This window comes from Pelobates fuscus, chromosome 6, assembly GCF_036172605.1.
Source record: "Pelobates fuscus isolate aPelFus1 chromosome 6, aPelFus1.pri, whole genome shotgun sequence".
In the NCBI taxonomy this organism is placed as follows: Eukaryota; Metazoa; Chordata; class Amphibia; order Anura; family Pelobatidae; genus Pelobates; species Pelobates fuscus.
The window spans coordinates 52,957,840-52,974,636 of NC_086322.1; the positions used below are offsets into that span (position 1 = coordinate 52,957,840).

General features: G+C 40.5%; 2 protein-coding genes across 5 annotated transcripts in view; one reads left to right on the plus strand and one right to left on the minus strand.

Annotated features, from left to right (window-relative positions):
• Positions 1–1,690: 1,690 nt before the first annotated feature.
• LOC134615345 (vimentin-like) lies at positions 1,691–7,660 on the minus strand. Its single transcript, XM_063459851.1, has 3 exons — positions 7,152–7,660; positions 5,378–6,043; positions 1,691–2,491 (listed from the first exon to the last, which is right to left on the minus strand). The coding sequence occupies exons 1-3, from the start codon at positions 7,615–7,617 to the stop codon at positions 2,433–2,435; spliced, it is 1,191 nt and encodes a 396-aa protein (XP_063315921.1). The 5' UTR covers positions 7,618–7,660; the 3' UTR covers positions 1,691–2,432.
• A 1,819-nt stretch (positions 7,661–9,479) lies between these two features.
• MFSD10 (major facilitator superfamily domain containing 10) overlaps positions 9,480–16,797 on the plus strand; it is a 30,544-nt gene continuing 23,226 nt past the window's right edge. The window contains exons 1-4 of one of the 4 annotated variants that reach the window (XM_063457698.1): positions 9,480–9,535; positions 10,130–10,231; positions 13,897–14,081; positions 14,747–14,843. In XM_063457698.1, the coding sequence (XP_063313768.1) occupies positions 13,926–14,081; positions 14,747–14,843 (253 nt within the window). In that variant the 5' untranslated portion in view covers positions 9,480–9,535; positions 10,130–10,231; positions 13,897–13,925. Of the gene's footprint in view, positions 9,536–9,594; positions 9,669–10,000; positions 10,232–13,896; positions 14,082–14,746; positions 14,844–16,797 lie in introns of those variants that run through there. The other 3 variants (XM_063457701.1, XM_063457702.1, XM_063457699.1) reach the window with 3 other exon arrangements.

Here is a 16,797-nt window from a genome sequence, read left to right on the forward strand (position 1 = left end):
CATACATTCACCATTTCAGTCCTATTACCAAACTTTTCTTAATATGTCAAGCTAGTTGGACTGAAACATATAGGTTAGGAAACTTTTTTTTTTTATACTGTACTTTTCAAAATAAACCTACGTTTCTATGGAAACTGACGTTTTATTGTTTTGTTTTTTTTGCGGCCCACATAAATTAAACCTTGTTTAGTTGGCCTGTGTTAGCCTTTGAGTTTGACATGGTCGCTGTAATCCTTTTACGCCGACTACGGCTTTCCTGGAGACGTCGGCCGCTGCGGTTCTGGTTTTAATAGGAGACTTACTTCCACCCAAAGTAAAGATGGCGCCAACGTCACGTCATAGACGCGCACGCATGTTTTGGGGTCAGAGGTCATAAACAGCCAATTACAGCCTTAGGAGGGCTATTTAAACCCAAATTACCTTTTTGTCAGTGCCCTGTCATGGTTTCCACTAGCTGGTTATCTGAGAGTGTGTTCCTGATCGTGTTTTTCTGGTATTTGACTTTGGCTTCGTTTTGACTTCCCTGATTTCTGGTATCCTTGACTTCTGGCTTTCCTTATCGCTGTGTCCCATTCTGTGTCCCTGACCTCGGCAAGTATTCTGACTATTCTCTGGTACGTTAAGTCCGGCCATTCTAAGGTCCGGTTAGATGTTATCCTTAGTCCTAGGTGTGATACATTTCTGCATGCTGGATCAATTATAATCCTGACACCAGCAGCCTTGCACTTGAAAACTGTACCATTTGCGAGAAATGAAACTTTTTTTTTTTTTTTTTTGTCACAATTTTCGCGGTTCTAGTGTCTGTCATTTAAGGCTTCGGGCCAAAATAGATGCAATTTGAATTAATTGTATGTCTGATGTCAGCATTGCCATGTTTACGGATGCTGGCTGTGCTTATAATGCTTATCTGTGGAGATTGCCATGCATGCATTGAAGGCTTGCGGAGGCTGCCATGCATGCATGCATTGGCGGCTTGCGGAGGCTGCTATGCATGCATGAATGGACGGCTTGCGGAGGCTGCCATCCATGCATGCATTGAAGGCTTGCGGAGGTCGCCATGCATGCATGCATTGAAGGCTTGCGGAGGCCGCCATGCATGCATGCATTGAAGGCTTGCGGAGGCCGCCATGCATGCATGCATTGAAGGCTTGCGGAGGCCGGCATGCATGCATGCATTGAAGGCTTGCGGAGGCCGCCATGCATGCATGCATTGAAGGCTTGCGGAGGCTGCCATGCATGCACTTTGTGCGCACAATGCTTCTGCATGAGAAACATCTGATTGGACTAAAGTCATCGTGCTTTATGACTTTGCAGCCGGAGGTTTGGGCTGCTGTGGGCAGTCTGTCTCAGAGCTGAATTGTTAATATTGTATATTATGGGGGTTGGAGGTTATTAATCTAAATACTTTACTTTTAACTGTGAAGTTAAATATTGATTGTTCACTAAAGTGTTAACTGTCATGCATTCAAACTGTGCAGTATTTAAAACTTGGGCCAAAATAGTAAAATTAATACAAAATCTCCCTCAGCAATGTTTTCAGTCCAGCTAGATTGGTTTAATGTTGGTAAATAGCATAAAATGCCTGCTTATTTAAATGTATATATTTATAGGATTGTACAAACAAGCTGGGCCATCTTATGATCTAAGCAGATATCGTTCCCGTAGTGTAGAAATTAAACAAGCCAGGCCCTAGACTTTGATATGTGTTTATTAATTTCAAATGTACCAGGACAATGAAAATATAATTACATTCAGACCTAACCATGGAGTGCCAGGCATTATTGATTCCCCTGAGGCCTAGTTGAGGGATTGGCATCATTGAGACCGTTTAGTTAAGGCTCCTAAAATGCACCCGGGGGGGAGGGGGATCTTCATTGGATTGCCCATTTCTGTAACATTATTCTCATGTAATATGTATTGATGGGCAAGCAAACTAAACCATAACATGTCAAATTAGTATAGCATAAAATAATTTATTTATTTTTTTTAGCAAATAATCGCTTTTCATTCTGAAGAACTGATCAAACCTTGTGTTTCCATTAGTTGAGGAGGGCATTAAATCCTTTTCGATGTAAATAGAGCACGAACTGGGTTATTTATTCACTAATCTGGAGACTTCTAATGGAATTTCACATTTTATCCAGAATAGCTGAGATGTAAAAAGTTGGAGCATTTTTCCAATTTATCTATTTCACCTAATCTAGCAGATCCCTCTTTGGTTCCCAGCAATTTCCAGCTTAGTGAATAATCGACTGAAAATGAAAATCTGCCCTCCTTTGCTGCCTGGCACGATAATATGATAGAAACACAGTTAGTATTTGAGAGTAAATAAACATATTATGAAGCAGCTATGTAGGACTTTTAATGGATGCGATGAAGAAGAAATTGCGAAGTCGTGATCATCAGACTCGCACGCTACGTGAACCGGACCCTCAAGACTTTGATTTCTGGGTTTCAGTTTTTGTTTTGTCCTCTGAGCTATCACCACGGGCTGAAAGATGTAAAAACCACAGCAATTAAAATTATGAAAACTACTTAAATACTTTCTCTACTGTTTCTTGTGTTAGTTCTGTTTAAAAAAAGTTCTAGAACACTGAAATATCTTCAGCTGATTAGTTCTCCTGAACCACCAACTTGCATGGGTTGTAGCATTATTCCTGGCTTGTTGGCGGTTCTGTAGGAATGGTTTGAGAATTTCACATGTTTCTGCTGAGCTCGTTTATGGAACTATAGAGCAGTAATGTGAATAACAGGCCTAGTTCTGCATGAATTGGTTTTGTAACAAGGGGAATTCGTGTTGTCATTCATAGACAAACGAGGGCAGTGCGACTGTGGGAAGACTGTAGAAATATTTTTCTGTTCCTTTAAGAATATGGATGACCCTCCATCGTTATGTATAGAGGTGAAGTCTGGACAAGTTAATTTCCTCAATGATTATCCTGTTCAGGTCAATACAATAGTGATTACATAGAATATCTAGGCTTCCCACCCTGTTTCACCATGGGTTTAGTGAAGTAGCCTTAGTTGCTCAGCGATGTTTAATTTGTGTCTGTTTGTGGGGGAGGGGGTTAACTTATTAGCAATTATGGAGCAAACCTGTCACTCAAAAAATAAAATGAAGCAACGTCCTAAATATGTAACACAATACTGATTAAGAAACCGCTTACTAAAGAGAAATATGGTTTAAAACTTTTTATAGGGTTACTTCAACCACCATGGTCACTTTAGTAATTTCAAGTGGTCAGAGTTTCTGCTTGAAATATTGCACATACTGAGTTTTTGGCACTTGTGGGCCGGGGCCCAGTTGCACCCGTGAATTAGGCACACAAGAACTCTGTTCTGGGCTGCCTAAGGTGCATAAAGAAAGGTCTATCATCTGCAAACTCTGAAAGGGGAAGCTCATTCTCCCCTCCAATGATTTAATAAGCCCATTCTGCTTCCCCAAGTTTTTGTTTTGTATTTTTTCCTCCCCTGTCCACCTCCCATTCCTTCCCTCGCTGACCCAGAGCACACGTATGCACTCTAAGCCGGCAAAACCGTCCAATCACTGAGCTCTCTATGAGAAGCCTGTGATGGGACCGTGGAGGCTGATGACGTAGGGAGGACAGTGCTGGGATCTTTGCCAAGCGATTGATGTCAGCTAAGTTTTTTGGTTTTTTTTACAGCATTTTGTATAATAGTAATGCCCAATAGCCCATTTAAGCTAAGCATATTTGTTCAAGAAGGTTTAAAATCTCACATGTCAGCAAAATAATACATTGCACTACATCACAGTAACCCAATATCGGTGGGTCCTGCACTAATTTTAACGTGGGCAACTAACATGCTAACTGCAATACCCAATGCTTAAACTGCTTCCAGAGTCTCTACTTAAATGTTTCCTGTGGTCACCTCCAGAGACACCTATACCGTAAATAAAATATATAAGAAGGCATGGTACCAAATGGGTCTGGGCATCTAAACCGCAATAGAAAATGTATCCACCACTAAAAGGCTGTCTCGGTTTTGCTAGGTGGAAGTTTCGCATGCCAAGCAATTCACCCACAATCTATTCGTAAAATCAGTCCTACAAAAAGGCAAATAGCAGACCTGATGGACAGGGGCCACTGAATACTGAAATCCAGCACAAGGAAGAAACGATAAATAAATACAACGCAAGGGGGTTAATATAATTCTTAAGATACTAGGAGCGTAGTAAAAGGAAAACGTAGTTTTTCAGCACAAACGATATAAAACAATGTTATATTCAGCAGGTCACTGTTGCCCAATTGCTGCTTTTCATACGCATACGTCAACTCTGAAAGTTCGAATTTAACAGGTTTTATTCTATTTCCTTGTTAACACTGTTTGCAATTTCCCCTAGCCATTTATAAGTACAGGAAATTGTTTTTAAAAATGTAATAATTAAACCATTCACTAATTGCTAGGCAACCAGACATACGCAACAATAACGAGAGACACTCCAGGCACCATAGCATTCTATATCAATTGTTCCTTGTCTCACTTTACTGTGTTTCGCTACAGTAACTTTTTACTGAGTTCCAAATTTGCTGCAGCTAAACCGCACCCAATCTTTATTTAGTCACTGGAGGAAACTGTGTTTCCCCTGCTTAAGATGGCATAGCATACACATCCTAAGTAATTTATATAGGGATCTATTGTACCTTTCTATTTGATAAATTTTTTTTAAGTAGCTTCATTTATATCTTTTCATGAATGAAACAATTTGGAACCTGTTACCTACTTTTTCTTTAAACTCCTGCTAATCAGGGGTTTATGAAAATATGCAAAACAAGAGGAGGACCAGGTCTGGTTGAGAAATCTCAGAAGCAGAAAAGATAAGCTTCAAAGCAATGAAATTCAAATTTCATTTTCTCTCCTGTTGTTTTTTTTCCTTGTATTATTTTAGATTGTCTCCATAATTTATGCCTGGAATCTCTGCTGTCAGGAAACCTACTTGCATTCCTCAGCCAATGCTCTCAGGTTTCACTTTACTGTTATGATGTCTTCGGGGCCAGACAAGCAATGTGAATGGAAGAGGAAGAGGCCAACGCTAGAGGAAAAATAAAAACTGACTGCGGAACCAGTGCTGGTGTAATGGCGTTTCAGGGGTTTACCGTTTCAGATTATGGCAAAAATAATTCTGCTACAGAATTTGCTGGCTCCATATAGAGATAACAGTAATTTATTGTGATTGTCCTATAGTTGTTTCTAACTATGACTATATTTGTTCTCCATTTTGGTAAAAGCACGTTTCACCAAACAAACAAACAAAAACAAAAATTTTTTGAATTGGAGGTGGTTTCATTTTGCAGTGATATTTAAATGAGTTAGTATTGGTATTTGCGTGTCTTTCACCTTGCTCTAGAGCACTCACCTTTGTTTTCTCCATTGATCCCCAGTCTCTCTTCTTCTGCTTCCAGCAGCTTCCGGTAGACGGCTATTTCAGCATCCAGCCTGAGTTTGATGTTGAGCAGATCTTGATAATCTTTAAGGTATCTTCCTAAATCTGACTGTGTCGCTAACAGGCGCCATTCTAGTTTATTCAGGGTCTCATGGAGGACATCACTTTCTTCCAGATGTTTGGCTTTCATGTCCTCCAACTGGTTTTCAAGGGCTTCATTACGGGCTCTCAAAGCATCAATTTGGGACTGTAGGTCAGACACCTGGTTGGTGTACCTACTAATATCTTCTTTGAGGGTATGGATCTTTTCTTCATTCTTGTAGACATGGTCCTTCAGTGAACATAACTTGGTCTTGTACCACGTTTCAGCATCTTGAAAGATTTTCTTGGATGCCTGTTCAATTTGACCACGTAAGGCCCGAAGTGCTGCAGCCAGGTCAGGGCGACTGCTTTCAAGGTCCACATTTACCTTTGAATCTTCAATCTGCTTCAGTAAATCAGCAACCTCTTCATCGTGAAGCTTCTTTAGGAACTCAAGTTCGTCCACCAGCTGCTCAACTCTCTTTTCCAGTTCCAGCTTCTGCAAGGTGGCATCGTCCACATCCTGACGGAATTCTCTGAGCGTTTTCTCTGCCTCTTCTGTCAAAATAAAACAAAAACATTCTACTTGTAGAGGGCAGTTTGTGATGTTTTCTTATCATTCATTAGAAAATAATTTAGACAAACTATCAAGTAGGTTAATGTATTGAATTTAACAGAATACCACGAGGCTGAGAAAAGCGTATTCTTTACATTTGTTAGACACCTCTTGGAAAAGAAAGATATTAAGGGAACAATTAGTGCCTACAGTTTTAGTTAAAGGAAAACCTAATCAACTGAAGACTTTGCCCTAATATTCACTTCATTCTGAAGTTTTTTTGGTTGAACTACTTCATCTCATTAAAGTGGTTATAGTACCCAGTGCCCCCTGGATTTATACTTCCATTGTTTGTTAGACTGTATTTAATGTTAAGCAAGAGTCCCCAGCACCCCTTCCCCTCTGTACTTTTTGAGCTAATGAGGAAGTATTAGCCTGAGCAGCAATAATTGGCCGAGAGTGTCAGCTGACCACTTTTTTTTAGCCTATCACAACCGTCACTACATGTATGAATTTGTGTCGGTAGAACATAACTCTCAACATTGGAAGATATGAGATTGGGAAGCATGGGTGCTCCACGGTAAGCCTGGCGTCAAGCACACTGGGTACAGATAGCCTAGTGCAGGCATAGGCAACCTTCGGCACTCCTGATGTTTTGGACTACACCTCCCATGATACTTTGCCAGCATTATGGGTGTAAGAGCATTATGGAGGATGTAGTTCAGAACATATGGAATGCCAAAGGTTGCCTATCCCTGGCCTTAAGATGTCCTTGTGCTGTGCTGAGGACAGCTCACCAGGGAACAAAATCGGAATGGCAGGACAGGACCCTGAAATCATGGATATAATACCGAAATTGGGACTGTTAGAAGGTGGTATGATCTCTGTCTAAGCAACCTGACTTTCTATAGTCCAGTATTGGCTGGGCTCTGGGAAGCCAGGTGCCCTCTTAGATACCCACAAACAAAGCATACAAAAACAAAATAAAGCATACAGTAACAAAATACATGCATGTTTTCTTGTTACATCTACTAAATTGCTATAAAATTATTTCAAATGGAGTGTTCCTTCAAACTACATTTCCCATGATGCTCGCTTTGCCATTCGTACCTTTGAGAGATAGTTCTACCTCACACTTGTCATTCCAAATGTTGATCTCTTCCTCTAAGTTCCCCCTCTCGATATCTGCCGTGTCTTTCTCTTTGTTTAAACTCTCAATCAGATCTTTTAGCTCTTTGAATTGCTTCTCATATTCCTCCGATATTCCAGGTCCTCTCTTCTTCAAGAGAGCAGTTAGTGTGACAAGCTCTGCATTCAAGGCCTTGTTCTTTTCTTCAAGTGATCGGACCTTTTCAATGTAACCAGCAAATCGTGTGTTCAACTGCTGGAGCTCTTCCTTCTCATTGGGGCGAGGAACTTGGGCTTTCTTGGTAGACAGTTCCCCCTCAAATTCTGTGCTGGACACATCGCCCTGAAATCCTTCCTGGACTTTGCTTGAGGAATAAGCGGAGCCACCAATGCCTTTACTGGACTCATTCACCGTTGTCGTTTTTTGAGAGTATGAAATGTTCCTCATTGTGTCTACCAAGGGTCTACAAGGCTTTCAGAAACAGAAAAGCTAGCAGCGAATCCCTAACTTTTATATAGAAGAGTGGAATGTGACAGATAGCTGTAGCTGTTCATGTTTTAATGTATGATTCAATTAGGCTGATTCTCAATAGCCAATCGAAGTCTATTGTAGCGAAGCTTGCCATCATGTCAACATTCTTGAAGTGTCTCACTTCAGTGCAACATATCTTGAGCTTTATGCCTACTGATAGAAAATTCAATTCAGAAAAAAACAAACAGGGAGTGGTACTGTATTAGCCATAGAAATAAAGGAAACATATACATTAAGTGGTAATGTATTTTATTATCAAACTAGGTTGATTTTGAGCGCAAGCTCTGAAACCTAATCCAGATTTCATCTTCAGGCATAGAGTGGTCATGGGAGCTTGGACTCCTATTTCAACAAACCAAAAACACTTATTTACTCAATCTCATCAAATTATCAGAGATGGCGGGTTCTCTTACACAAATTGCATCTTAATTGTTTTTATAAACCTGGGGCATGTTTCAGCCAGTTATACCACTGTGATTACCGGTGGATTTGCCACCAAACAAGTATTTCACAACCAGCTGACTGGAAAACGCGACTTGAAGCTATTGAAGGTAGATTAACTTGCGAGAAACTCTAGCTTTCCAGTCTTATACAGGAGGCAAACAAGCCCATTACCTTTTCTTATGAGATGTTCTTATCTTTTGTTTGTGATTCCAAAGCAGTAAATATTAGTATTTCCTAAAAATGTTATCTTTATGAAATAGTCAGAAATTATCTATTTGTGGCAGAACAGTCAGTTATATATTTGCAGGCATAGGGATTTTAAAAGGGTTACGCCATGACCACCTTAATTATTTGAAGTGGTCATGGTGCCTGGAGTCTGTATGTTCAGCTTTTTGCTTTGAAACCGGGCACATACAGAAATTAACTCAACCTCTAGCAGCATCATTGGTTATCCCAAAACAAAAGTTCGAAGCTGGCTGATGTCAATTCTGTATTAGTACGCACAGCTTGCTGGCGCCAGGCAGACAATGGTGGCATGGCCCCCACACCATGACGCCCATGTCCTCCCTCATCCTCTGGCAAGAGGGGGTAACAATAGGCAAGGATGACTGGACTGCAGGGGGAACTTGGTCTTAACAATGGAATGGGGGTGAGTTAAGCATTTTATTTATTTAGTTTTAGGCGGGTGGACCAAACACTGCCCAAAATTAAATAAATAAAATGCTAAATTGGAATAACCTTTAGGATGAGCTATCAGGTAACAGATTCCTGAATTAAGACCTCAGAACTCAATATAACTATTACCCAGCTTAACTGAAATTAAAAAGGGGTTAAATACAATATATATATATATCTATATCCCAATCATATTAAAGGAGAGATATGTGCAATTCCCCTCTATATTGTAAGCTACTGGGGGAGGGGTTTTTCTTCTCCTTGTGTTCCAGTGTGTCTACATATTTCTCCCTGTTTGTATAAAACCAGTTATTTTGTATAAATTGCAAAGCCATCTGGATAAGAACTCCATGCTATATAAAAACTGATCATACATAATAATAATATATTTTCCTACAATAACCACTTCACAGTTCTCTCTCTCTCGCAAGAAACTGACAGGCAAGAGCAGCCAATCGTCCCAACAACCTGCTCCCATCATGCTCAGGCACACTGAGCTGCTGGCTGCGTGCTGTGGGAGTTGCAGTTGCCAGCTGTGGTGGCAGGTATGCAGCATGTTTGTGCCCTCTGGCTTGTAAAATGATAGCATTGAGTGAGTCAGATGAGGAAGAAGTTGCCAGGGTTGAGAAGTTAGTGATGCACATTGAAGGAGGAGGGGAGGGGAGGGATCTGAGAGTGTGAGTTCAGCCCAGCCATAGAGACTGCAGGAAGCTGGGTAAGTAGGCATGAGGGGACTGTCTAACAATTAGATGTATCATGGCACCCAGCCTGGCATGGACTGCCCCTCCTGGCTGGGGAGAGAGGGGGATGGGAGGAGGATAAAGTATTAGCTCTTGGAGTTGAAAAGGGTGCATAGAGGGGGGTAGTTGAGTTAGAGGGAGGGGTGTGAGTGGTAAGAGCAGGGCAGAGCTGGAGGGAGGGTTGAGAAGGGGTTAATACAGGTAGGTGGGCAGACAGGTAGTATGCTGCTCAAGGCACCTAGTACAATGCATTGTGGGAGCAGAGTGCCAGGTTTAACCCTTTGAGTGCCAGGGCTGATTGATTACATTTTGACTTTTTTTAAAATTTTGTTCCTCTTGATTAAAGTCATAAAGTACACATGTATGTATGTAATAAATGCATTATTTGATATGCATTTTGGAAATTATCCCTAAGATAAGATAGATAGATGGACAGATAGATATGTTCTGGGGAAATCTCCAAAATGCATTGTGAGTATCAGTAATCAGTAAGACTGGGACATGTGCCATACATTTTATTTAGTTTTTGTGATGTTAAATGTATTTATTTATATTTTGCATGCTGATAGGAGTATCAAGCAGCCTGGTAAATAAAGGATGCTCTGAGACTGGGGCAGCAGGACCAGCGGACAACTTGGTACATTGTGCATTCGGCTGTGAAGAAAATTGAGGTTTGTCACCTGAAATATCAGTTCTATAAATTTAATGTGCATTGTATGAAAAGCGCTTCCACGTATTGTGTAGAACCGAAATGTTGCAGGTAGGAGATTGGGTGATTAATCAATCCTCAATCTTGCACTACACAATTTTTACATACCACGATGTAGCACTTTTCATTCACTGTCCATTAACAAAAACATAATGTGTCCAGGAAAACGTGAGGGATAGGGCTACCTTATGAGATTTATTCATTAAAGTCTGAATTGTAGAAAAGTAAAATCCAAATGGAAAACTTAGGATACAATAGCCAAAATTCCCCAGTATTTGCAAGTTCTTTTCAAAATCAGCTAAGTTTGTATAGATTTTGCCATATTGATTTTAATTTGCTACAATTCAGAGTTTTTAGATCAAGATTAATGTTAAATCTCATAATTAGTTTTTTATTTTTTTTTACTTTTTGATTATTTTCATTCTAGATTTGGCCTATTTTTGTCAGGCACAGATTGGGAGCCATTTGAAGGCCCTGTGTAAGAGTTTTAGTGCTGAGCAATTCAAACACTGAAATGGATTCTAAGGGGTGTATCCACTAAATGGAGAGGTGACTACACCACCAAGTCAAATAGGAAAAATCATCTTTGCTCTTTGGCCAAAATGAGTAATTCTCTAAAATTAACACTTTACAGGGTTATTCATGTGATTTGTGTGTAAATTGCCAGGAATTCAAAGTGAATTTCAGTTTCTAGTCCAAAACTCTGAAAATGTTGCTGATTTGGGGAATTTTCCAAATTTTTGGCCTAAAATGTTAAATTCACCATGATTGTCTGATAATTCCCACTTTAGTTATTGAGTAGCCCTGATAGTAAATAACCTGTCTGTTTTAACCCCTCCCTTACCCCTTTAGTACAGTCCCATCCCAACCAACTCTGAGGAGGACCTGCCCTGGTACATATAGTCAGTAATAAAATCATTTGCTGGAGTATTGGCCATTTTACCATTATCACATGTCTGTTGGGCTGCCCAACAGTAAGTATTGGTATTCTGTGTTACCAGAGGGATATAGATTAATAATTAAGGGAATACTATTGAAATTAGTATAGTTTTATTGATTTCCCCTCAGACACAGTAGGGATTTCCCATACTACCAGGAAAACCTCAGACAACCCAAAAATACAAAACAACTTTTCCAGGTATGCAATTAGCACTAAATGAGTTAATACAATCCAGCTACCTGCAGGCCATGGTTTAAGGAAATGCTCATTTGACCTAAGGAATGTGAATTTTGAGAATTTCCCAAATTTGTGGACTTAGTTTCATAATGCTGTTTGAGTTAGCCAGGTTCTCAGTGAATACACCCCAATGGAAAGGGAATGCATATAGCTGCAGGGATGGGCTGTTGGTAATTGAACGCCTGAAGGTCAAGGGAGGAGAGTTTATCAGTTTGCTGTAAAATCTGGAGACAGCCTGCTAATGGCATTGCTAAAGGGTTACCTTGAAGGGAGACTCCAGGCACCAACACAATGCATTATATTGTATATTAAAGGGACACTATAGTCACCTGAACAACTACAGCTTAATGTAGTTGTTCTGGTGAGTATAATAGCTCCCTCCAGCCAATCCAATGCTTTCCCTATGGGATGTCACAAAGGGGGCAGAGCCAGGGCTGGCAGACATGCGTGGTGCTGGAAATAAGGTGAGTTTTATAGTGATCCTTTAAATAAAATAAATAAAGGTACACTGTAAGTAACATCTGGCTGTAGTAGTTATGTCGCCACGAATGTCCAGTTTAATGTCCGTTAATGTCAGTTTAATTATTTAGAAATGTTTTGAGCCCTGGGGTCGCCCCCTCCCTAGACACACTTAGACAGCAGGATTATCTTTTGCCAGTTTTGTCCAGCCTAGATGGTGATGATTTGCCGAGTAATAATAATTAGTCAGTGGTTTTAGTCAATCTATATATATCTTCAAAGCACTGACTATACTGTGCATTACAAAAAAATGTCTCGGTCCCAGCATGGAGTGCTCCTTCAAACCATTAACTGCAACAAATAAATCCATGCGCAGAGTGACGCAGTTAAGGTTAAGATCCATTGTTTTTATGGGCACACAACAGTCGCTGTTTTTTTTTTTTTTTTGTTTTTTTTTTTTTTTTAAATGTGTAGTTTTGTCATGGAAACACAAACAATAGGATAGACAATATAAAGGAGAAAGTACACTCAAGCAGGGGACTCTGCTACTTGGTTACAATAACAATGGGAAGCCAGGGACAGCAGAGTTCCATGCGTAACTGTCAGGTTTATGATCACGCTCATTTGTATAGGTGCTATAAGGCTATGTCTGAGGTCGATGCCCCACAATTCCACTCAACACACAAAGCGGCTAGTAGCTATCCAATCTACCATGAATAATAGCAAGTCCAGCCCTGCTAATGGGGCAACCTGGCTATCCACCCATAATGCTATCCGCTAGAGCAGAAGTTGTAGCATACTGCCATCACACCTACAACCCTGGTGTGCAAGAGCAAGTGGCGAAACTGAAATTAATAGAAAAAGAGGCAGAGTGTGGCAACCAACCCCGCGGCACGCCCACAACCCATCCCGGCCCCCCCAGAACCCTCCACATCAGTAACCTCCTAATTTAAAGATGCTGTGCTGCTCTGAGGCCCCCACATCTGCCCCTCCCCCATCTCCCGTCGGGACATAAACGCATCCTATGGATACCACTGTCCAGAGTGATTGAGGCCAACTCCTCTCAGAGAGGCCATTATGCCCTCAGCTGCCTTGATCTCTTCTATCCTATGAAACCAGCTCTGTCGAGAGCAGGAGTGCCCAAAAGGTAGACCCACAGATGTTGTTGAACTACAACTCCCCTGATGCATTGCATGGCTTTAGAATGATACAGCATTATGGATGCTGTAGTTTTAAAACATCTAGGGATCCACCTTGTGGGCAGTCCTGGTCTGGACTGTATGTCTGGCTTATGCCAGGGTGCAGGTATTGGCGATTTATCAGCATTCAATAGGTGACGTCTGATGGGAAGGGAAGGGGTGTGGTGTGGAGCAGAACATTTTCAACCAAGTTTGTCCATCAAATATGTCAATGAGTGTATCTCAGGCCATCAAAAATGTGCAATTTCCTTTACCATCAAACCTGAATGAGAAAGGTGCGCTTGTGTGTATCTCCCAAATGCCAGTTTCTGTCTGCAATGTGCCCTCCATGATGTTTAATAGAATTTGCATAATTATTTTGTATTTGTGACTGTTTACATTGAAATGCTATCAGTTAAAGAATTTAATACCCAAGTTGTGACTATAGAAGAGATGGAGAATTTTACCAAATCAGCTGTTTGTTTGTTTTTTTTCTACATTTTGCAATTCCATTTTAAATTCACTGCGGTTTGGAGTTTAGTAAAAATAAACCCGGTTTGTCTGCAGCTCAGCCTTAATCAGTAACAATTTTATGGTTCTGCTTCCTGTTGCAAGCAGTGTTAACAGTTACTGTTTGTATTGCAAAAGCTGAGCGAAATTGGTGTTTCATGACCGAGTGTTTTCTAAGTAGTCCTGGACCATGATGTGTTGCTCAATAAACTACAAGTAGCAGAGCAGCAGGAGGGAGTCAGCAGTAGGTACCCTGTGTGGGATTAGCAGTAAGGTGCTTAGGACTCTCTCTCTACTTTATAGAAATCATCTGAGTGACAATTAAAGGAGTGATGGAGAAAAGAAGCACAGGGACCCAACCGGCCCCCGGTCCGTCCTCTAATAGAGTCATTACTGTGGTGTTCTTGGCTCTGCTCATAGACCTTCTGGGATTCACGCTGATCCTGCCGCTCTTTCCCACCATATTGGATCACTACAGCAAGTCAGATGTAAGTATGGACATTACCGTGCCAAGTTGGACGTGTCTTGATTGTGCTCAGAAATTGTTAACGTTATCCGAGTGCAGCAAGGAGCAACCTGTGTGCTGGTCAACCAAGGGTTAAACGGCAGAGCCTGCAAAGAGGCAAGCCATCCTTACTGAGATAGAATGTCAAGTATCGCAGTAAGAGACGGGATTCTTTTTATTGCCCCTTCTATCGCGCTCAGAGGGCCTGTGGCTGAAAGCATAATGGGAATAGTAGTCTGCAACAGCTGCAGTGCCAGCTGACACTAGTTGTATTTTTATACATTCAAGAGTGCCAAAAATGAATTAAAATTGTCGTGTTTCCATGGAAACTTAGCGTTTGTGTCTAGCAGTTGTGCCTGACAGCCCCTTGCCTTGTCCAAAACAAAAGATGGCTATAAGTGGCAGCCAGGGATTGCTGTATTCCCATTAATGATTAGTTATTTAATGTAAGATAAAGTTCTTCTGCTTTTTGATCGATCAGGCACTTCCATGTGTGCCTGTTGGATTACGATCCTCATTATTCTGAGCCAGCTGAGGAGAATTCAAATGGTTGTTCAGTGCCATCTCCATGAGCTGACATGTTCTGGCTTGGTAGAAAGCTGTGGGTGATAAAATATAAATAATACCTGTGTTTTCTGTACAATTTAGGATAATCTTTACCAGAAGTTACAGAATGCTGTGGACTGGTTCGCGTCATCTGTTGGGGTTCCCCAAGAAAGAAAATACAACAGTGTCTTGTTTGGAGGTATGTTGGATGATAACAAGAATAGACTATTATTCTTTTTAAATCTCTGTAATTTGCCTGTTAATCTGTCATTCCTTTCCTAACTAATGGAATTAAGATCTCACAGAGCCCTAGGCAGGTTACCAGTTTGTCCCCCTCCCCCTTCATTCATCAATGGGATGGTTAATGAGGCAAAGCAAATTCATGGTTCCGGGCCCATGCCTAACCCCTGGGCCCCAGGCGGCTGCTTAGGGTCAGTTTATGGTTTATCCTGCTCTGTTTGTAAATAGTAATCTCTTTGCACACTGTTTGACACTTGCAATGTTCATTGCAGAATGCACAGTTTGTATCCAATATTGCTAAGATTGATTGATCAAAGAAGCCGTATCATTGGTGGATGGAGCTACATAAGTGATAAGCACAGTGACGTTCTTACTGCTGTAAAGAAATTCATAATTCTCGAGAAATAAATTTTTATATTTATTAATTTGTGAATTATCAGAGATTGAAAGTGGAAGCACAGCTGGCTTGTTTTCGGTCCAGTTTGTTTTGTACAATGTGAAGGTCACTATAACTTTCTGATCTGTATACGCTGGTGAATAACCACGGGCACTCTTTGGGTATGTCTACATTGTCGCAGACTGGTACTGTTCTCAAACAGTCTGACTAACTGCATCATGGGAGTTGTAGTACAAGGCAGATCTGGTGCCAGGTATTTTTTTTATTTTTATTCTCTGTGTATTGTTTTCATTTTATTGTGTTTGCTTAAGGATCAGAGCTGGGCAAACACTTTGTTAATGTAAATGATCTGACATGTCATCTGTCCCGAAGGGGTTAAGGAGGAGGAAGAAGGAAATAGCATGTGGTTTCATATAATTAAGGATCGTTTACATAAGAACAAGTAATGTGACAATCTGTGAAACACATTGCTGTAGCTCCGGCTCCTTTGCATATTAGTTTCCTTGTGTTAGTAAGTTAGCCCTTTTTTTAGAATATGTAAAGAAGCAGCAAGATACACGACCAGTTACAATATACATAAAGATATATTAGAGCATTATAAGAGGGGTCTAATCGCGGAACACTGACATGACTGTCGCTAAAGTAAGAATTATTGTCAATCCCAAGTTAAAACTGCTTTGGATTCCTTTGCATTCACAATAATTCTCACATTAGTGAATAACTAAGTTGTGATGAGTTGCGAACCAACGTACAAAGTCTATCCTGCGATAGCTGGCTTGGGGAAAAAAAACACAATCTGGCACAACTGTTATAAATTATTATTATTTTTTTTTTTTTTATTCTGCTATTTTAACCCCGTAATAACTACAGCTGCTCACTGTTTAGTAAATACATCCCAGAGAGTAAGCATCCACAAAAAGACCTGTACCTCATTTAACCACTATCCTGAAAGAAAAGAAAATTAGAGTGAACGTCTTTATTTTTCTCGTGAAAATTGCGTTAGTGTGTGTGTGTCCAGCTATGAATAGTATCCTGCCACTTAATCATAAACAAAGCAAATCAATGTCACACTTTGGACATGTGACAAGCAGCCGAGCCCATCTGGAGAATGGAGCCTAACTATATAAATATTGCACGCTAACTCAATAGAAATTATTATCTGAAAGAACTGAATTTCAGTAATCATCCCAGCAATAACATTATAAATCTGAGCAACATTTGTTATATTTCTCTGTCTTAAAGGTACAATCTAAGCACCGAAGCAACTTTAGCTTAATTAAGCAGTTTTGGTGTATAGACCTTTCCCTGCAGTCTCACTGCTCAATTCGCTGCCATTTAGGAGGTAAATCACTTGTTTATCCAGCTCTCGTCACAGCTCCCTGCATGTGGCCTACACACTTCCCATCTCATTTCTAAACTTCCTTTACTACACATTGTGTAGATTTTCTAAACACCTGCTGGTTTTATTTTTTTTGCAGTAGCCTCATCTCTGACTAAAGTTCAATTAACAGAGAAG

Excerpts from the sequence above, each read along its gene's own strand:
- LOC134615345 (XM_063459851.1), bottom strand. The coding sequence starts at position 7,617 with ATGAGGAACATTTCATACTCTCAAAAAACGACAACGGTGAATGAGTCC. Across the intron at positions 6,044-7,151 it reads GGTAGAACTATCTCTCAAAG|AAGAGGCAGAGAAAACGCTC; the intron begins GTACGAATGGCA and ends TTATTTTGACAG. Across the intron at positions 2,492-5,377 it reads GATCAATGGAGAAAACAAAG|CCCGTGGTGATAGCTCAGAG; the intron begins GTGAGTGCTCTA and ends TACATCTTTCAG.